Below are 16429 nucleotides of genomic sequence, written 5' to 3'. Positions count from 1 at the left end.
TAAACGCACCAGAAGGTAATTGTTTTGATGAGCTGGTTTTTTCTATAAACTGTACTACATGCTTGTCTCAAGCACATGTTGATGGCTTACCAATGGTTGCAAATTTAAGTATATTCAAATATTTTGTTCAGTGTGTATGTCATAACTACCATTTGCATAATAAAAGTGGCAGTAGAGATTTTTGTGCGCAAATGTTACGCGTTTGGTAAATTAATCTGCGCTAAAGACATACCGATTATATCTTCTGATAAGAAATCATAAGAGGGCCTTATATACAAAAGTGTTTAATGATAAAAATGACAAAAAAAAACAAAACAAAACAACAAAACACAGACATGCTTGAAGTTATGAATTGTCCGAGCCGTTCTGTTTTACGTGTACATTACATTCAATAATAAAAAGGGTGATCCACATATTTATGTAGTTATTATTTGAAGAATATATTTATGTCCTTTGTAATTTGCATTCATAGCCTAACCTTTAAACCTTTAAAAACTGAAATAGTAATTTTCGCAAACACATACGTGAAAGAGCAAATTCTGATATGTATTCTAAGTATTTTCCATAAAATCTTGTTAATTTTCCCAAGAAAATAGTTATTTACGTCATTAAATTTACTTTTGTTAGTCATTATAGTTCAATGTTAAAGCATGTCGATTGGCAATCTATATAGCCGCATTGGTCTTTCCTTTTTAACTGTGAGTTTCACCCCCCTAGGAGGGATACAATGATGTCTGTTGTGTTTCTTTCATTATACATCTTAACTTTTTCTCATCGTTTAAGTTGAAAGTTGGATAAACAACTATCTAAGTCTGAATTAAAGAACAGCATTGTCTATACAATACATTTTATTCCATATTACACCGAAACTTATAGACAAATTTCGCATATGGGTCATGATCAATCAATAAGTATGTCACTTAATACAACAACAAAAATCCTTCTCACACTATAAAGGCAATGTTCTTTCTCCAACACTCACGAAAACCCGTACGACTGGCTGTTTGCCTAGGTTCTCCAGGATATACGGTGGTACAGCTTCCGTTCCATCTAGGACATTTTCTTCTTTTTCTCTATAAATAATTTAGTTCAGTTTTTATATTATTTCCGACAACACGATTGCAAAAACTGACACTCAGTATGTTAATCGAAGGCCGGGAAAATCTTGTTAAGTGTTTTTAGTATCTTTCTAGCTTTACTTACTACAACTCGCGGACAATAAGTCAGGCAGTATAGTTATAATTAGATGGCTATCGCTCTTGAAATAGAGGATAACTTGGATTTACTAAAGTTATGTTTGGAACTGAAAACAAAAATTAGTTATTTCTTTGAACGCGATTTTATGCATTCCAGAAAAACGGGGAAAATCCTCCATCAGAGGACAAAGGTACGGAACCTTGTTTTTAATACTTTTCTTGGAACTCAACTTGAATACATTTTATCATTTTTATCATTTTGACAGTATTCACTCCATCCACTTCGTTGAAGAAATTATTCAGTTCATATGATGCTAATGAAGCGAACAGGCATTAACGAAAATAACGTCCTTTTAAGTTCCAGAAGAAGTTTTACATTTCAAGGTGTTTAAATGTTAGAATTACCAAAAACAAGGTGATCGAGAAGGGCTTCACTTAACCTTGCTACCACCTATATATTTTTTTAAATTTATTTAAAAATAAAAAGGATATTTCCTTATTTAAGTGTAAGATCGAACTACATTTCACCGAGTGAACACTATAATGCAATATTTTCACGAGTGGGGCAGCCACGTGTGAAAATGTAAATGATGGTGTTCACGAGTGAAATATATTTCGATCTTACCCTGAACAAAAAATTATAGACGGAGTAGGTTTGCGTGCCACGCGTCCTGCAGTCCGACTTTCGTTTCCAAACCTCGTTCGGTTCTACAATAATGTCAGTTATTTATAGGTGTATGTTTAGACGTTATAAATAATTTATGCTGGTGAAACGAACAAGGGCATAATAGATATTTTGCTATGGTTGATATGTGTTAAGTAAATGTGCAAGTAGGAATGACTATTGCATTTCAATGTTCTAACTTTATCCGTTTCAAATGGACTATTTTTAGCAAAAGAAAAATAATAAATATCCAACACCCTGACCTTGTCTGGGAAAAAAAAACAACAAAACGTTAGCATGGATGTTGATACGACCAACAAATCTACACACACAAATATATAAAAACAAAGCACGAGCAAATAAAGAATCAATGTGGGCCAACAAAATAAACCGGAGTGTGCTAAAACATCACTTAGGAGTTTGATCCGGTTTATGGTGCGCATCTTACCTCAATATTAGCCACATTGGTGACAAAATGCATGATATTAAAACATACAACTTCTCTAGTTAATTCATATCAGAACAAACCTAAATAACGATATGTGCTTGTCTCAAGGCCCATGCAAAAAAAGAAGCAATTTATGCAAAAACAAGCTTAGCATGTAAAGATCAACAAGTCTTTTTTTATATAAAAACGAGTCTAGAGAAGCAATTACTCATATACCAAGTGCCATAAAAGAAGACTTCTTATCAATATAAACATCCTTAAAGAACCTGGCTAAACAGACTAAAAGACACATATATCAAAACAACTCCTTTTTACGGAGTCCCAAAATTGTTCCGTCAAACACAGAGAGGAAACTGTAGAGTCAAATTGTAAAATGTAGGAACACAAAACAAAACAGCTATATCAATCATAACCACAAGTAATCGATCCATTTATTATTTACAGAGATTTGTTATTCTAAGGGGTGCTGCTTGTCTATATACAACTACTTCTATAATTTGCAGTCAGTTCGTAAAGAACGTTTCAAAATTATCTTTATTATTGTAAGTGTTACATAACATTTTTATAAAAGAGATGTAAATGTTAATACATTAGACTGGTCGTGTAGTTCAGTCTGTTCAAAGACTGAAACATTTTATACCATTTAACATCCATTGAATTACTAATTATGATTCTATTTCATATGTGAAAAACAATGCCAGAGTAACATTAAATACTGACACCGTTGAAATTAGACCCCCACTGGTCCTTTTTAACTTTGAGAATTGACCCCGCCAATAATTCAAAAGTAAATTTTGATGAAAAGGTCCCTTTTCAACGTTAAGAATTGACCTCGCCAACATTTAAACATTAAATTTTGATCTATGGTGTCATTATTTAATGTTATATCGGCAATAATCATTATACTTGATAAACAAAAGCTTGCATTTCATAGACCGCTCTATCTGTGGCAAGCAAACATCAAATGCATTATTTAGTTTACAATTATAATATTTCTATGTCATCTGAATTTGTGCAAGGTTTATCTGACATAACCCATTGTCTAAGGTCAGTGATTTGTTGCCGATAGTGTTCCAGTCTGTTCATTCTTTCACAAATTGTACACAACGCCCTTTGATATACTTCCTGAAATCCAGGAAAATAATACTGACTTTTCTGTCTTAGAATCCTTGCATATTCTGTATCATTTAAAGCCAGTCGTTGAAGGTATTTTCCTAACTCATCTATTGACTTAAAATCAGTAGAATCAATATATACCTTTTCAGGCATCGATATTGCCTCACTTGAATTTATTTTTCCCGCCCTAGACACCAATAATAAATCGTAATTGAAATTTTCAAAGAACTTTTCAGTGGTGTATCCTCTACAGAGCGCATTTTCAAACGCTAAATAAAATCTATAAGAATAATTTAAAATGTTGAAACAATCGTCGTGTACATACATTGTTCCACACTTCCATTTTTGTCCGCATCTTCCTAGGATATCGATATCAATATATTTCTTCAATTGTTTGATAACCAGTTCTCTTTTAGAGTCCGATTTGCAGCGAGACGTTATAATAATCGCATCCTTAGTTTTGCTTCTGGCAATTTTTAGGAAATTACGATTGTCATCGGTTTTTCTTTTCCATATTTCTCCATTAGGTAGATATATGTCGGTGTTATTCCTATTATACGTCATTGTCCAATTAAATGCACCTTTCCAAAAATTATTTTTATAATGACCACCAAATTCCTTGTAATAAAAAGGGCTTTCATCTTCCGCAAAAATCCAAACTTGCCCATGCGGTCTTTTAAAAGGATAATTCTCTGGCAAATGTGCACCTTTGAAAATGACGGCATCACTTCTTTCCAAACAATGTTTTTCGTCACTTATCACACAGTTGTTAAATTCACATGAATCGAAGCCCCTGCTCAGTGCTAAAGGTCGTCGTTGTACATAAAGGAGTACTTCAAACCAAGTAATAACAAATGTTTTACGAATCATCGTTGGATGTTCTTTAGGAATGCTTGCATCTTGAAAAAGGGCATTTAGCAGTTTCACCTTTCCTTTCGCTTTGCAATGCTGTAAATGAAGTTATCAATACTATATTCTATACCGCAACATGTCAACGTATATATTAATATAATATTTTTCAAAATATGATATCTATTGTTCATTGAATTTAACTGTTATAAACAAAACAACTAACAAGCGGTTAGTTCTTTTGGCAGTCATCTTTGAAAAGTCACAAAAATATACTCAAACATATAGAATTTACAAACTAGCAAAACAGGTTGTGAAAGAAGAAAATGACAGCAAAATTAACTAATGACGTTGGCATGGCCTATCGTAAAAGAGCATTTAATATGTTTGTGAAATTTAAACAGATCAACATTTACAGAAATTGTATATCTTTTTTAATTAAAAGGCATTTTCATGTGTATTCTTTTGATTTTTAAAAAAAAATCGGCTTTATTAGTGACATGAATGAAACAATAGTCTTTGAAATTTCGATATGTTTATATTGATAGACCGATCAAATTGTCCCCGGTAAGAAATGTTCTTTCAGTATCTTTTAAAAATTACAAATGGTGGGTAAGGTTTCTGGCTCAGTATAGCTAAATTAAACTCAGTGACGTAATTAGACTACATTTAAAAGCACATTTATTTTCTCGGCTAGAATATCGCAACACTTGTCTGATAACATTTCTATCTCATTTTGTTAGGGCGATTTATCAGACAGCAGAAACAAATGTTTCAATAACACCAATAAGAACACTTTTTAATTACTTCTTTATAACACTGTTGATTCAACTTAAGTGAAACATTACTTTTTCACCATGAAAATTGTTAAAAACCAATAAATGAAAAGAAGACAAATTCTTTCATCAGTACTAAGGTGCAATATATTTATATATGTTGAACAAAATATTATAATAAATATTTATACGACCCTCAAAAGAGGGATTTCATAGTAAAGTCTAACATAAATCAAACTCTACGTTGCAAGAAACACTTGGTTTTAGCTTATAACCATCTACATATTAAACAATAAATATTTTATTGTTTTTCAATGGTTTACGAAAATGATGTTTATCATAAGTAGTTATCTCAGTCGTTAATAATATATGATGGATCATTTTGTCATTGTTAAACCAACGTTCTTGTGTTCTTACTTTTCGACAAACCATATTTCTGTTTAACTGGTGTTCATCCCAAGATTTTTGACTTGAAACTTTCGTATAGTCTATATTGGAACGTTTGCGATAACATTTAGGCCGAGGCCGAATTCGATAAATACTTCTGGTAGGTACTAGAAAAGTTCTCAGGACATTTAACGATATAGAAACAAATGATGTGTGATTGGTTAACATATTTTAGGTGATGATATCGACTGATATACGTCAAAGGCCAGTCACATTTCTCTAAACCGTGTCTTATGTAAACGTATTATATTACACAGCTAGAGGCAGACATAAAAATATATTCTATTTCTATGATATGACTGAATAACACATAAAAAAAGATATTCCAACTGTCATAGCTAGAAGTCCGCAATGTCTGCTATTGTCCAGAATATGATTTTTTGAAAGTTCCAGTATTCAAAGCAGACTTGCAGTTTAGTTTGGTCGAACTCATTCTTTTTAAAATTCTATGACGATGATATCAGACTACCTATGCACACTTTTGAAATAAAATAAAGTTCTTATGCATCAGTACTTTTAAAATATAGGTTGAAAAATGTAATCAAGTAATAATAAAAGCACGGGTGCTTTACTTTTTGCAAAATAAAAATTGAAGCACTCGTTTGTGTAAGTTTCTTCATATAGTCTTTGTTCATATCATTACTATCTAAATTGTAAATTTACCGCTTGAATTTGTTACACACTATTTATTTAAAAAGAAAAAAGTATAGGGACCTCCGTTGCTGTGTTGGTGGAGTCGTTCACTTTTACATTTCATGACCATAACCGAAGTGTTTTGGAATCCCCACTGACGGCGAAGATGTGAGGAAGACATATTACTGGCTCACGGAAAGCAATATAATCCGCCGAGGTGCCTTAGCACGTGGCCGGAATCCTCAACAAACATAATATGTCTCCAGATATTCTACATCAGGGACATCAACTAACACAAACTTTTAAATTAGAATGTTTAGCATAAATCAGTTTTGTAATCATAATATGACTCTTACGCTGTCATTAAAAACGTAACAAAAAGGCCACGCTACTTATAACTGAAGTTGGTCTTAGTTAAATGTTTAAAGATGTTCCATAGAATGACAGCACGTATATCATATAGAGATCTCAGATTCTTCATTGGCATAATTCATAAAGGTCTATTCCGACTTTACTTTTATATATATATATATATATATATAAAAGTAAAGTCGGAATAGACCTTTATGAATTATTGAATTGAATTATTGAATTATTATATATATATATATATATATATATTATATATATATATATATATATATATATATATATATATATATATATATATATAATCAACGTCATTTTCATTTTATAAATAAATGGACTTCTGGGCAGCACCATCTGATAAAATACAGACAAAAATGTAATTAATCTAAAACGAACCAGGACAATGTTATAAAAGAACACTGCTTGAAATGATTTATTCTACACATTTAATGCTGCATTATATATTAATGAATCTCGTATATATACTAATATATACTTATGTTCATAGTGTGAACATAGTTATATCCATTTACATTTCGTTACTTCTAAATCTTGACTAAGACATATTTTGTGCAATGCAGTGCGGCGTCAACTAAAAGCTTTTATAAAAGTTTAACTTTAACGCCAGATATATACATTACAAAATATAGATATTTTACCTGTATTTTGACTTATTGAAATAAGATCCTAACTTGTATTATGAATGCTTCAACCTACATTTCATATTATTTTTGGCTTACTAACCTGACTTTGCTTAACGAAAGGAAGATGATGTTTCTTTCTTGGAAAGCTTAACAATATCAAAATCATCGATATGAAGCTGATTGAAACTGGAAAAGAAAACAAAACCTGTTGTGTATAAACAAAATCAAACAGTATTTGAATTAACGCTATAGCATGGCACAAAATGGCATAGGATTTATTAATATCAAAATGTATCAAAACAAGATAATTTCGATACAGTCCACGGAATACGCAATATATGATAACTGAGTTATCGATACTATATCACGTTAATGTAAAATGTTATCTAAGGTGTTTAAAATACTTCAGTAAGCAAAGCATGTCTGGCAGAATTTGAAGTCTAACGTTTTCTCAGGACTGAAGTAATTCGTAGTACATTTGTTTGGTTGTACCCTCAAAGGTGATCGCATTTAAACAACATTTTAGGACACTTTGCACTTACTATAAATTCTATAAGATATATTTATGGACCAGAATAATCCTTTTGCATAGTATTACATAATTATACTTTATTGATTGTTTTAATATCTTGCATTTAAACCACTTTTAGATAAAATTATATTATCAGAGTGTCTTTTTACAACTCAATATCATTTTTAGCCTCAAAACCACATTTGATATACATTAGTGTAATTCAACAATCTAAACCATAACGCATGTTTTAAAGTTGCTCATTGTTTTTCAATCTATCTTGGTTGCGCAACAAAGAAAGAGAAAGAGAAGTAATTACAATATTATTTTAAACTTGCATTTCTACTGAAATTTAGCTTATTGCGTAATGCAAATCTTAAAGAATTATAGTTTCTTAGGGTTTTATGTTTATATTAATTTTTAGGCAAATTAGTTTATACAATTTATACTTAAACTGAGGTTTCTCTTTTTTAGCTAAACAAAAAAAAAAAAGATAAATGATCAAATGCTAAACTTTCGAAGATTGAATATTATAACTAAACTTCATAACCAACCAGCTCGTTCAATGCCTAAAATCTAAACATCAGTATTTACATGTATTTTTTTCCGCGACAGTTTTTGCGATATAATATTCATTTTGTATGAGGATGTAATAAATTTTTGAGTGGAATAATATTTTCAATCAAACTGTCCAAAAAATTGGAATGATCAATGTTCTATAGATTCCAATTTTAGATGAAGCTATTGATACAAGCAGAATAAGTCGCTGAATATAAGCATCGTTAAAATGTGTTCTTTCACAATTATTCACAAAAATGGAATAAATGTTTCCTTCTAGCGTCACATAAAGAATTTTGCATTATATACAAACTTTCCTCTGATATTACACTTTAGAGACATATGTTGACAGATCATAAGGTGGGATCTGATTTCTTCCACTGAATAATGCTGATGTAAACATATACTGTAGCGTTGGTGTTCCTATCTAATTATTGATGATGATTTCGTGCGTATTATCAAAATAGCGGCACAGTTACTCTTGCAAGGATTTTTTTTACTTAGAAGTAATTCATTCAACAAATAAAGTAGTCAAATATTAGTTATATGTTCACTGCGACAGAAAGTACTAAATAGTAAAAGTTTTAAAACAGTTAAATATCAAGACGCACATACAGCTGTGAAGGCATTTTGAAAGTCCGTTAAGTTAAGAACAATGAATTATTGTGCAATTACTCTACATAGTCTGGTATATAAATCATCGTAATCAATACCAAACTCTACAAAGCTTATAAATAAGATTTGATTATTGTAATCAGATGAAATGATTTAGGTCTGCACTTCAGTTTTGCTTGTTTAAACCAGTATAAACTACAGTTGGCTTTTTACAAATGTGTGTATCGCAACAGCGATTATTGAATGTATTATCGTAACAAGTTCCTATGTCGTTCATACTCGTTCACATAACTTATTGTCCATTTTACATTACATGTTTTATTAGCTTGTTATAATAGGTGGCTTCTTTCCATCTTCCAATGGGTGTTGGTATAAATGATATATACCAACTCCCTCTAGTCTTTAGGTATATATAGTTGTAATTCGCCGTCTGATATAAAATGTGTCCAAAATTGTAATCTTAAACTTTTCATTGAATAAAAATCAAACAGTCGCTTTGCTTCAATTTTGTTATATATCAAAACTGTAGTCTAGCGCTAGGTGTAGGCTGCAATTTTTTTCTGCTCTGCAAAATTGGATTATTTTGCAAAAACCAGTGATTCTAGAGATTGGATTTTTGGCTCAGTTTTTAATAAACTGGTGACCAACATACAGCAGAATTTATTTTGTGGAATTATCATTGGATTTACGAATAACTTTGATGTAAAACAATCGTAATTTGACAAATATTGGAGTAACGTTTCAATAATTTCAGTCAGTTTTGGTGAACAACATCTCACCCGAAATTATGGCTAATCCGTGTACAGGTAGACAATACAGTAGAGACAAATTACTGGATTATAAAGATTTGCCTAGGAGGTATACAATACCGAATAAAGAAACTATAGCTATGTTGAAAAAGTATAATCTTTTGCAATACAGAGGTAAACGAGCTGGTCGCCCGAGGATAAAATCTAAAGCTGATATACACTTGACAAATTCGACCCAAATTAAACTAGATCATACATTTATATCAAATGCACACAAAAAGAAACAACAGGAACGTTCAAATTTGATCCAAATTAAACTAGATCATTCATTTTTATTGAATGCCCAAAGAAAGAAACATCTGAAACTTTCAACTGTGAACATAAGGTCTGTGCGAGGAAAGTCTGCTGACCTTCTCCAGCACATATTAGAGGAGGGTATGGACCTCTGTGTGATCACTAAAACTTGGCTACAGTCGGATGGTGATGACGTTGTCAGGGGGTAATTGTCTCAGGATGGTTACTGCTTTGATGATGTCCCGAGACCCGACCGTAAAGGTGGAGGACTTGCCCTGTTATACAGAAACAATCTCAAAGTGTCAAGATGCCCGGCAGAAACCTTTCAGTCCTTTGAATGTGCTGAATGGAAAGTACGTAGTCAATCATTCATCCTCTACATCTTTGGTATATATAGACCGCCATATTTGGAGAGACACCCAGTAACTCAGGCTATATTTATGACAGAATTTACTGAGTTTCTTGAACAAATAACGACAAGATCCGAGTCTCTGGTGCTGTTAGGTGACTTTAACATCCACATGGATAATAAGTCAGACTGCTACACAAAACAATTTCAGCAGTGTTAGATATCTTTTGGACTGGTTCAACATGTCAATGCTCCTAATCATTCTGGTGGTCATATTCTTGACCTGATGATCACAAAGCTAGAAGACAAACGTGTGAATGTCTCAGAGCCTTGGCCAGACTATTACATCTCTGGCCACTGCTTTGTTAGTTGTAACATTGAACAGTGTCGCCCTCCCTTGATCAGGAAAGAAATCAAATTTCGCTATTGGAAATCTGTATCCAGTGACATATTTCAATCAGAATTCAGTATATTAAATAACATTGTAGTGAACTCGTCCAATGTCAATGATCTTGTTTCTGAGTTCACTAGAATCACGTCCGACATTGTTCAGAAACATGCCCCTCTAAAGGAAAGAACTATTCTCTGTAGAGCGACAGTTCCATTGTACTCTGGATACCTAAAACAGCTGAAATAATACAAACGATCAATAGAAACAATCTTTATGAATGACAAATCTGACTTTTCAAAGACAGTGTATGGTGGTGTAAGAAATGTATATAGTGCTGAACTTTCTAGGGCCAAGGATGAGTACTACCAGAACAAGATTGGAGAAGCAGAAGGAAACATCAAAAAGCTATATGCTGTACATCCGATTTACTGGGAAGGTCGGAGGACAATCCGCTCCCATTACACACAAGTGCAGTATCTTTGGCAAATGACTTTCTACGATACTTTGCTGATAAAATAATCAAGTTGAGAAATGATTTTGACAACATATCAACTGAAACACCCAATGTTAATTCTTCCTACTCAAATCCACCTGTGAACATGAATACATTTACTGCGTTCAAACCACTTTCCGAAAACGATATTTTGAAACTTGTATATGCATCAAAATCTACAACTTGTTAACTTGATGTGATACCAACTAAGAAATTAAAGGAGCATGTTTCACAACTTGCTCCTGTTGTGACAGAAATTTTAAATCGATCACTGCTATCTGGTGTGTTCCCTGAGGAATGGAAAAGTGCTGTGATAAGACCTTTGTTGAAGAAGAAAGGTCTCCAACTTGAACTGCAAAACTATCGCCAAGTGTCAAATTTAATATTCCTCTCCAAAATTCTTGAATAAGCTGCACTAAATCAAATCAACAAGCATATTGAAGCTAACAATCTCCTCCCAGCTTACCAAAGTGCCTATAGAAAATATCATGGGGTTGAAACAGCAATGGTTAAAATGTATAATGATCTTTTGGAAACCATAGATGAAAATCAAATAGCAATAGTGGTCATGATCGACTTGAGTGCAGCTTCGATACCATCGATATTCCGATACTGATTCAAATCCTTCAAGATGACTTTGGCATACATAGCACTCCCTTGAAAAGGATAGAATCTTATCTCACGAACAGAACAATAAAAGTTTTAGTCGAAAAGTCAGCATCTGACACGGAGACACTGAGGTTTGGTGTCCCGCAGGGTTCTTGTGCTGGAACAGTGATCTTTACCCTGTATATATCGGCCCTCAACCGAGTGGTGCAGAAATATCTAGCTGATCTCTATGGATACGCGGACGACCACAAGATTGTGTTAAAAATTCAAGCGGGAAATTTTCAAAATGAGACAACTGTTCTTCAACAACTCGACAGTTGTCTCAATGAAATCATAAAATGGATGACAACCTTCAAACTGAAAATGAATCAGTCTAAAACTGAAATTATTAATGATGGAACAAGACAACAGTTAGCGAAATTGAACATCACAAGTGTAAACGTTGGTGGGTGTGACGTAAAATGCGTCGATCATGTCAGATACCTAGGTGTAACTATGACCAATACACTCAACTTTGACCATCACATTCAGAAAAAGTGTCAGCTAGCTCATGTGCAGTTACGAAACCTTAGGGCTATACGAAACATCTCACACAAAAGTCAACTGATTCATTAGTGCATGGATTGGTTCATTCTCACATTGACTTCTGCAACAGTTTATTTACAGAAATTCCAGCCTACCAAATCAATAAACTACAGCGAGTCCAAAATCATGCCGCTAGAGTAGTCAAGAATGCTTCCTATGAAAAACCAAGTACCGAACTTCTGAAAGAATTACACTGGCTTCCAGTTAAGGCTAGAGTCATGTTCAAAGTTTTAGTAATAGTCTTCCGTGTCATCAATGGTACAGCTCCAGTATATCTCAGGGAAATGTTTGTACCTACTAGACAACGATACAGACTTCGCTCACAAAGTGACACTAACTTTAACATCCCTAGACGGCGAACAAAATTAGCAGACAGATCTATGGCAGTCGCTGGTCCCAAATGGTGGAGCGATCTGCCTGGCTATCTGAAAAACATTCAGTTTGAAGCCAGCTTTAGATCAAAACTGAAAACACATTTATTTAGGCAGTTTCATGAACAATGAGTACAGTCTTGTTAAAATACAAAATATCAGAAGTGGTGTAAAATAGTATTTATACATGTCCAAATCTTTAAATCTAAGTTCTAGAATACTGTTCATTTTTTGTATGTATATATGTTAAATTTGTGTTATGTAATTGTAAAGCGCAATAGAATATTTTATAATTTTTGCGCTATATAAATGCCATGTATTTGTATTTAAAAAAATATATAAGACAACATTACTTGACTGTTCTTCTAACTTTCGTTGCCTTTCTTGATACCATTTTGTTTGTGATTTTGCAAATAATGCCAGATAGCAAATGTAATCTAACAGGAAAGGTATTACTGAAAAAAGTTGTATATACTAAAATTAGTCTTTTGTTCACTCTCTAAAAAATAGTATTCAAATATACAACAATATATTCAGTAATAAGCGCATAATCAAAATTAAGAATATATGATTTAAACAACCATCAACTGCTTTATCGTATACTGACAACAGCCATTAAGACGTTAAGCATTTGCATCCCTAGTCACTGCGGTTAGGAATGAATTTTTGTTTCTTTGTTCTTGAATATTACAATAAAAACAAAATCACGTCATTGTGCCGACCTGTTTATGTCTTTAAGATAGCCATGTCATATGTTTAGACATCTTAAGTCTATAGGTATTTTTGAATGTCATTCCAAATTTATGTATTTTACCAAAAAAAAATTCATATGCCATAACAGTGTATTTCTTTTCAATGCGGGCAGATTTGGATACACAGCACCTTTCAGATCGTGTGTTTTCGACGTTTATCTTTCATACGAGATTGCTTTACTGTTTCGTTCAATACCTGAATTAAACAATTGACAAAGAATGCAGCTTCTATTATTTAAAATACTTCTGGAAAATAATATTTAAAATGTATCTGGAAAAGCAATAAGTATTATTCTCTCCTTTCTGAATCATACTACTGTCAAAAGTCTTCCTAGTTGCATCTGTTTGAGAATTCATCATTATTGCAACTTTAAAACCTTGTTAGAGGTACTGCTTATGAAATTGTATTCTTCAGCAAACATTTTCAAAAAAAAACTAATGCTCTTGTTGTAAAAATAATTATGAAAAATATGGTTAAAACAACACAGTTTTTCAACAGTATTTGAGTTATATAACGGCGGGCAGTTAACCTAACCAGTGTTCCTTGAAAATGTAACTGTACGAACCTGCCAACTTCCCACATGAATTGGAGGTTGAGGACAAATGATTTCAGACACAATGTCTTTTATCAAATCGTCACGGAGAACATACGCCCCACCCGGGGATCGAACTCACGACCCCGCGATCCGTAGATCTGCGCTCTCCCTATTGAGCTAATCAGGCGGGTTGAACAAGTTTTGTATCAAGTATCTGCGCAGTCTTCAATGGCTGCATTTTCATATGTAACAACACCATAGACTACCTTAATTTAACCTCTATTATTCGACGTGAACATTTCTAAACAAAACTGTTTAATTCTCTGCAGACAACACGGCTATGTTATTATTCTATTTTTTATTTATTTATTTATTTATTTATTTATTTTTTGGTAACCTTGTTACTGCTGCGGTTGAATGAATGCACGTTCGATTATTCGTTTTGTTAAACTGTATTTGAAGCAGGTCTCATTAAATACTGTGACCTATTTTCATTGAAATGTGTCAACAATTGTCAAATAAGAAACTAAAATCCAAGTTTGGAAATAGGAAAATAGTCTACCACGTAAAATGTTCGCTTATAAACTTATAGCTTATTGCTCAACCTCGAAACAATTTATAGTTAAACGCTTATTTGGAAATAATATAATTATTTACAAGAGCCCTTTAAAATGCATTTGATTTGTTTCACGGTGAAATATCAAGATATATTCCATTGATATTTTTAAAATAATTTATGGCTATGTAATAAATAAAGGATATGTGCATGTTTTACAGTATGTATTGAAGTATCATTCAACGAATAGCAATATTTTTCTTGATGAACAGCCGGGAGCTATAAGGTAGAATCTGGTGTCCAAGATAACTTGATCTTACACGTGAAAATAACACAAACTTTTTAATTGCTTTAACAGAGTATTATCCATTTTCCGCGCACATCCACGCACAACAGCAGGCCAAAATGTATATGAAGGAAGGCAGCCAGTAATGCTGAGAAATTTAGAATATTTTGCAAAGTTTTTTATGCACGTGCAGTTATTAAATACTTAAGCCTTAGACCTATATTCTTCCCTACTTGTGTGTATTAAATTTGATAATTTATAATGTTTACATATCCACCAAATTGCTCTGTATTTTTCGGTAATCCACTTGAAAACATAACAGTAATTTCTAATCAAATCGCAAAATGAGGTTTAAATATACAAATTCCCTTTCATTTCCAGGTCACACTTGTTTGTCTGTTCAATTATCATCCAGTCATCATACAAAACAACGTTTCGTCAGCAAATCTTTCTCAGCATAATATTCATCCAAAACTATATGTATATTAATGATTGATAATATATACTTACAGACTGCTTTCGTTAAATTACGACGACGACCCATTGTGTAAGTATTTTTTATATGTATAAATGTTCTGTCTTTTCTTTAGTCATCAGTATAAAGTAGTTTATCTACCATGTATCAGCAATTGTGAAATGCAAGTACTGAATTTTTCAGACAGTGTGAACAAGAAACCCGAGTTTCAATGAATATTTTATAAACCGTCGCAGTAATCGATTTTCCTTTATCTACAATGTTTCTATTTAAATGCCGAAGTTTAATAATAACATGGTTTCTTCACGCCTGTCGGTATACTGTTAATGAAAATTCCATGCGCATGAATTTTACCAGTTACATGTGCTACAGTGGATAACGAGATTTTAAGATCATGAGTCAAAATTGGTGCTTGCATATAGATTATAATACATATGTCTTTATAGGTAATAGGAAAATTCCATTCATTTTATCACATAGAACTTGTGAGTAAATATGCTAACTGACAATTTTATTGTGGTCTGGTACTTAGATTTAATTATATAAAAGAGTATTTAGACATGTCTCGTGATCTACTAACTTTAACAAGGTCAATAATAAGTGCTTATGTTTAAGTATGGAGAAGAAAGGAACACGAGACGACATTCAGATCAACAGTTGAAGAGAAAAGTAACGTACTTTTAAGAAAATAGTCTAATCGTTGTTTGTCCCTGCGTTTTTGTTTTAATATTAATTCAAAAATAAATTTGAGAAAATATCAATAGTTGAAATAGACAAAAGAGGTATTGCCACAAAATATTTTTCCATATATAAGACACTTATTTGATTAAATATTACTAAGTCATACCGTCGTAATTTGACGTTATGACTAAGTTCATGAATAGGCTAAAGACATTTCACCATTCATAATTATGTAAAACGTAAGTATTTTGAGAGTTATAGAAACAGATACATGCACTGGTAAGATAAAAATGTTTATGCGGATAACTGCATCTGTATCAACATCTGTATCATTTGTATCTGCTGTCTCATAGAAATAAATACTAGAGATATCTGACCTCGTTTCGTCTAGGAGAGACAATAGCAGCTACGACCGATTATGATGCTTTAGTAACACGTTAAATAAAGATTAAATACTTATTGTCTATATGCATAAC

The 16429-nt window shown here is 32.5% G+C and overlaps 1 protein-coding gene across 2 annotated transcripts; it reads right to left on the bottom strand.

Moving 5' to 3' along the window:
- Positions 1 to 2156: 2156 nt before the first annotated feature.
- Positions 2157 to 15600, bottom strand: LOC123566032 (glycoprotein 3-alpha-L-fucosyltransferase A-like). 2 transcript variants are annotated; one of them, XM_045359856.2, is made up of 3 exons: positions 15308 to 15600; positions 7243 to 7328; positions 2157 to 4372 (listed from the first exon to the last, which is right to left on the bottom strand). In XM_045359856.2, exons 1-3 carry the CDS (start codon positions 15339 to 15341, stop codon positions 3293 to 3295), a joined length of 1200 nt encoding a protein of 399 aa, XP_045215791.2. In that variant the 5' UTR covers positions 15342 to 15600; the 3' UTR covers positions 2157 to 3292. The 2 variants fall into 2 exon arrangements, with proteins under 2 accessions (XP_045215791.2, XP_053406190.1); XM_053550215.1 differs by lacking the exon at positions 7243 to 7328 and having other exon boundaries at positions 15308 to 15598.
- Between the last annotated feature and the right edge of the window lie 829 nt (positions 15601 to 16429).

This window comes from Mercenaria mercenaria, chromosome 8 (assembly GCF_021730395.1).
Source record: "Mercenaria mercenaria strain notata chromosome 8, MADL_Memer_1, whole genome shotgun sequence".
Classification (NCBI taxonomy): Eukaryota; Metazoa; Mollusca; class Bivalvia; order Venerida; family Veneridae; genus Mercenaria; species Mercenaria mercenaria.
Note: the sequence above shows the minus strand (reverse complement) of the source record. Positions and strands in the feature narration are given on the sequence as shown.

Bases quoted from the DNA above. Each gene is read 5' to 3' on its own strand.
- LOC123566032 (XM_045359856.2), bottom strand. From the start codon at position 15,341: ATGGGTCGTCGTCGTAATTTAACGAAAGCAGTCT. The intron at 7,329-15,307 runs GTAAGTATATAT...TTTCTTTTCCAG, and splicing joins TAATTTAACGAAAGCAGTCT to TTTCAATCAGCTTCATATCG. The intron at 4,373-7,242 runs GTTAGTAAGCCA...CTTCATTTACAG, and splicing joins CTTTCGTTAAGCAAAGTCAG to CATTGCAAAGCGAAAGGAAA.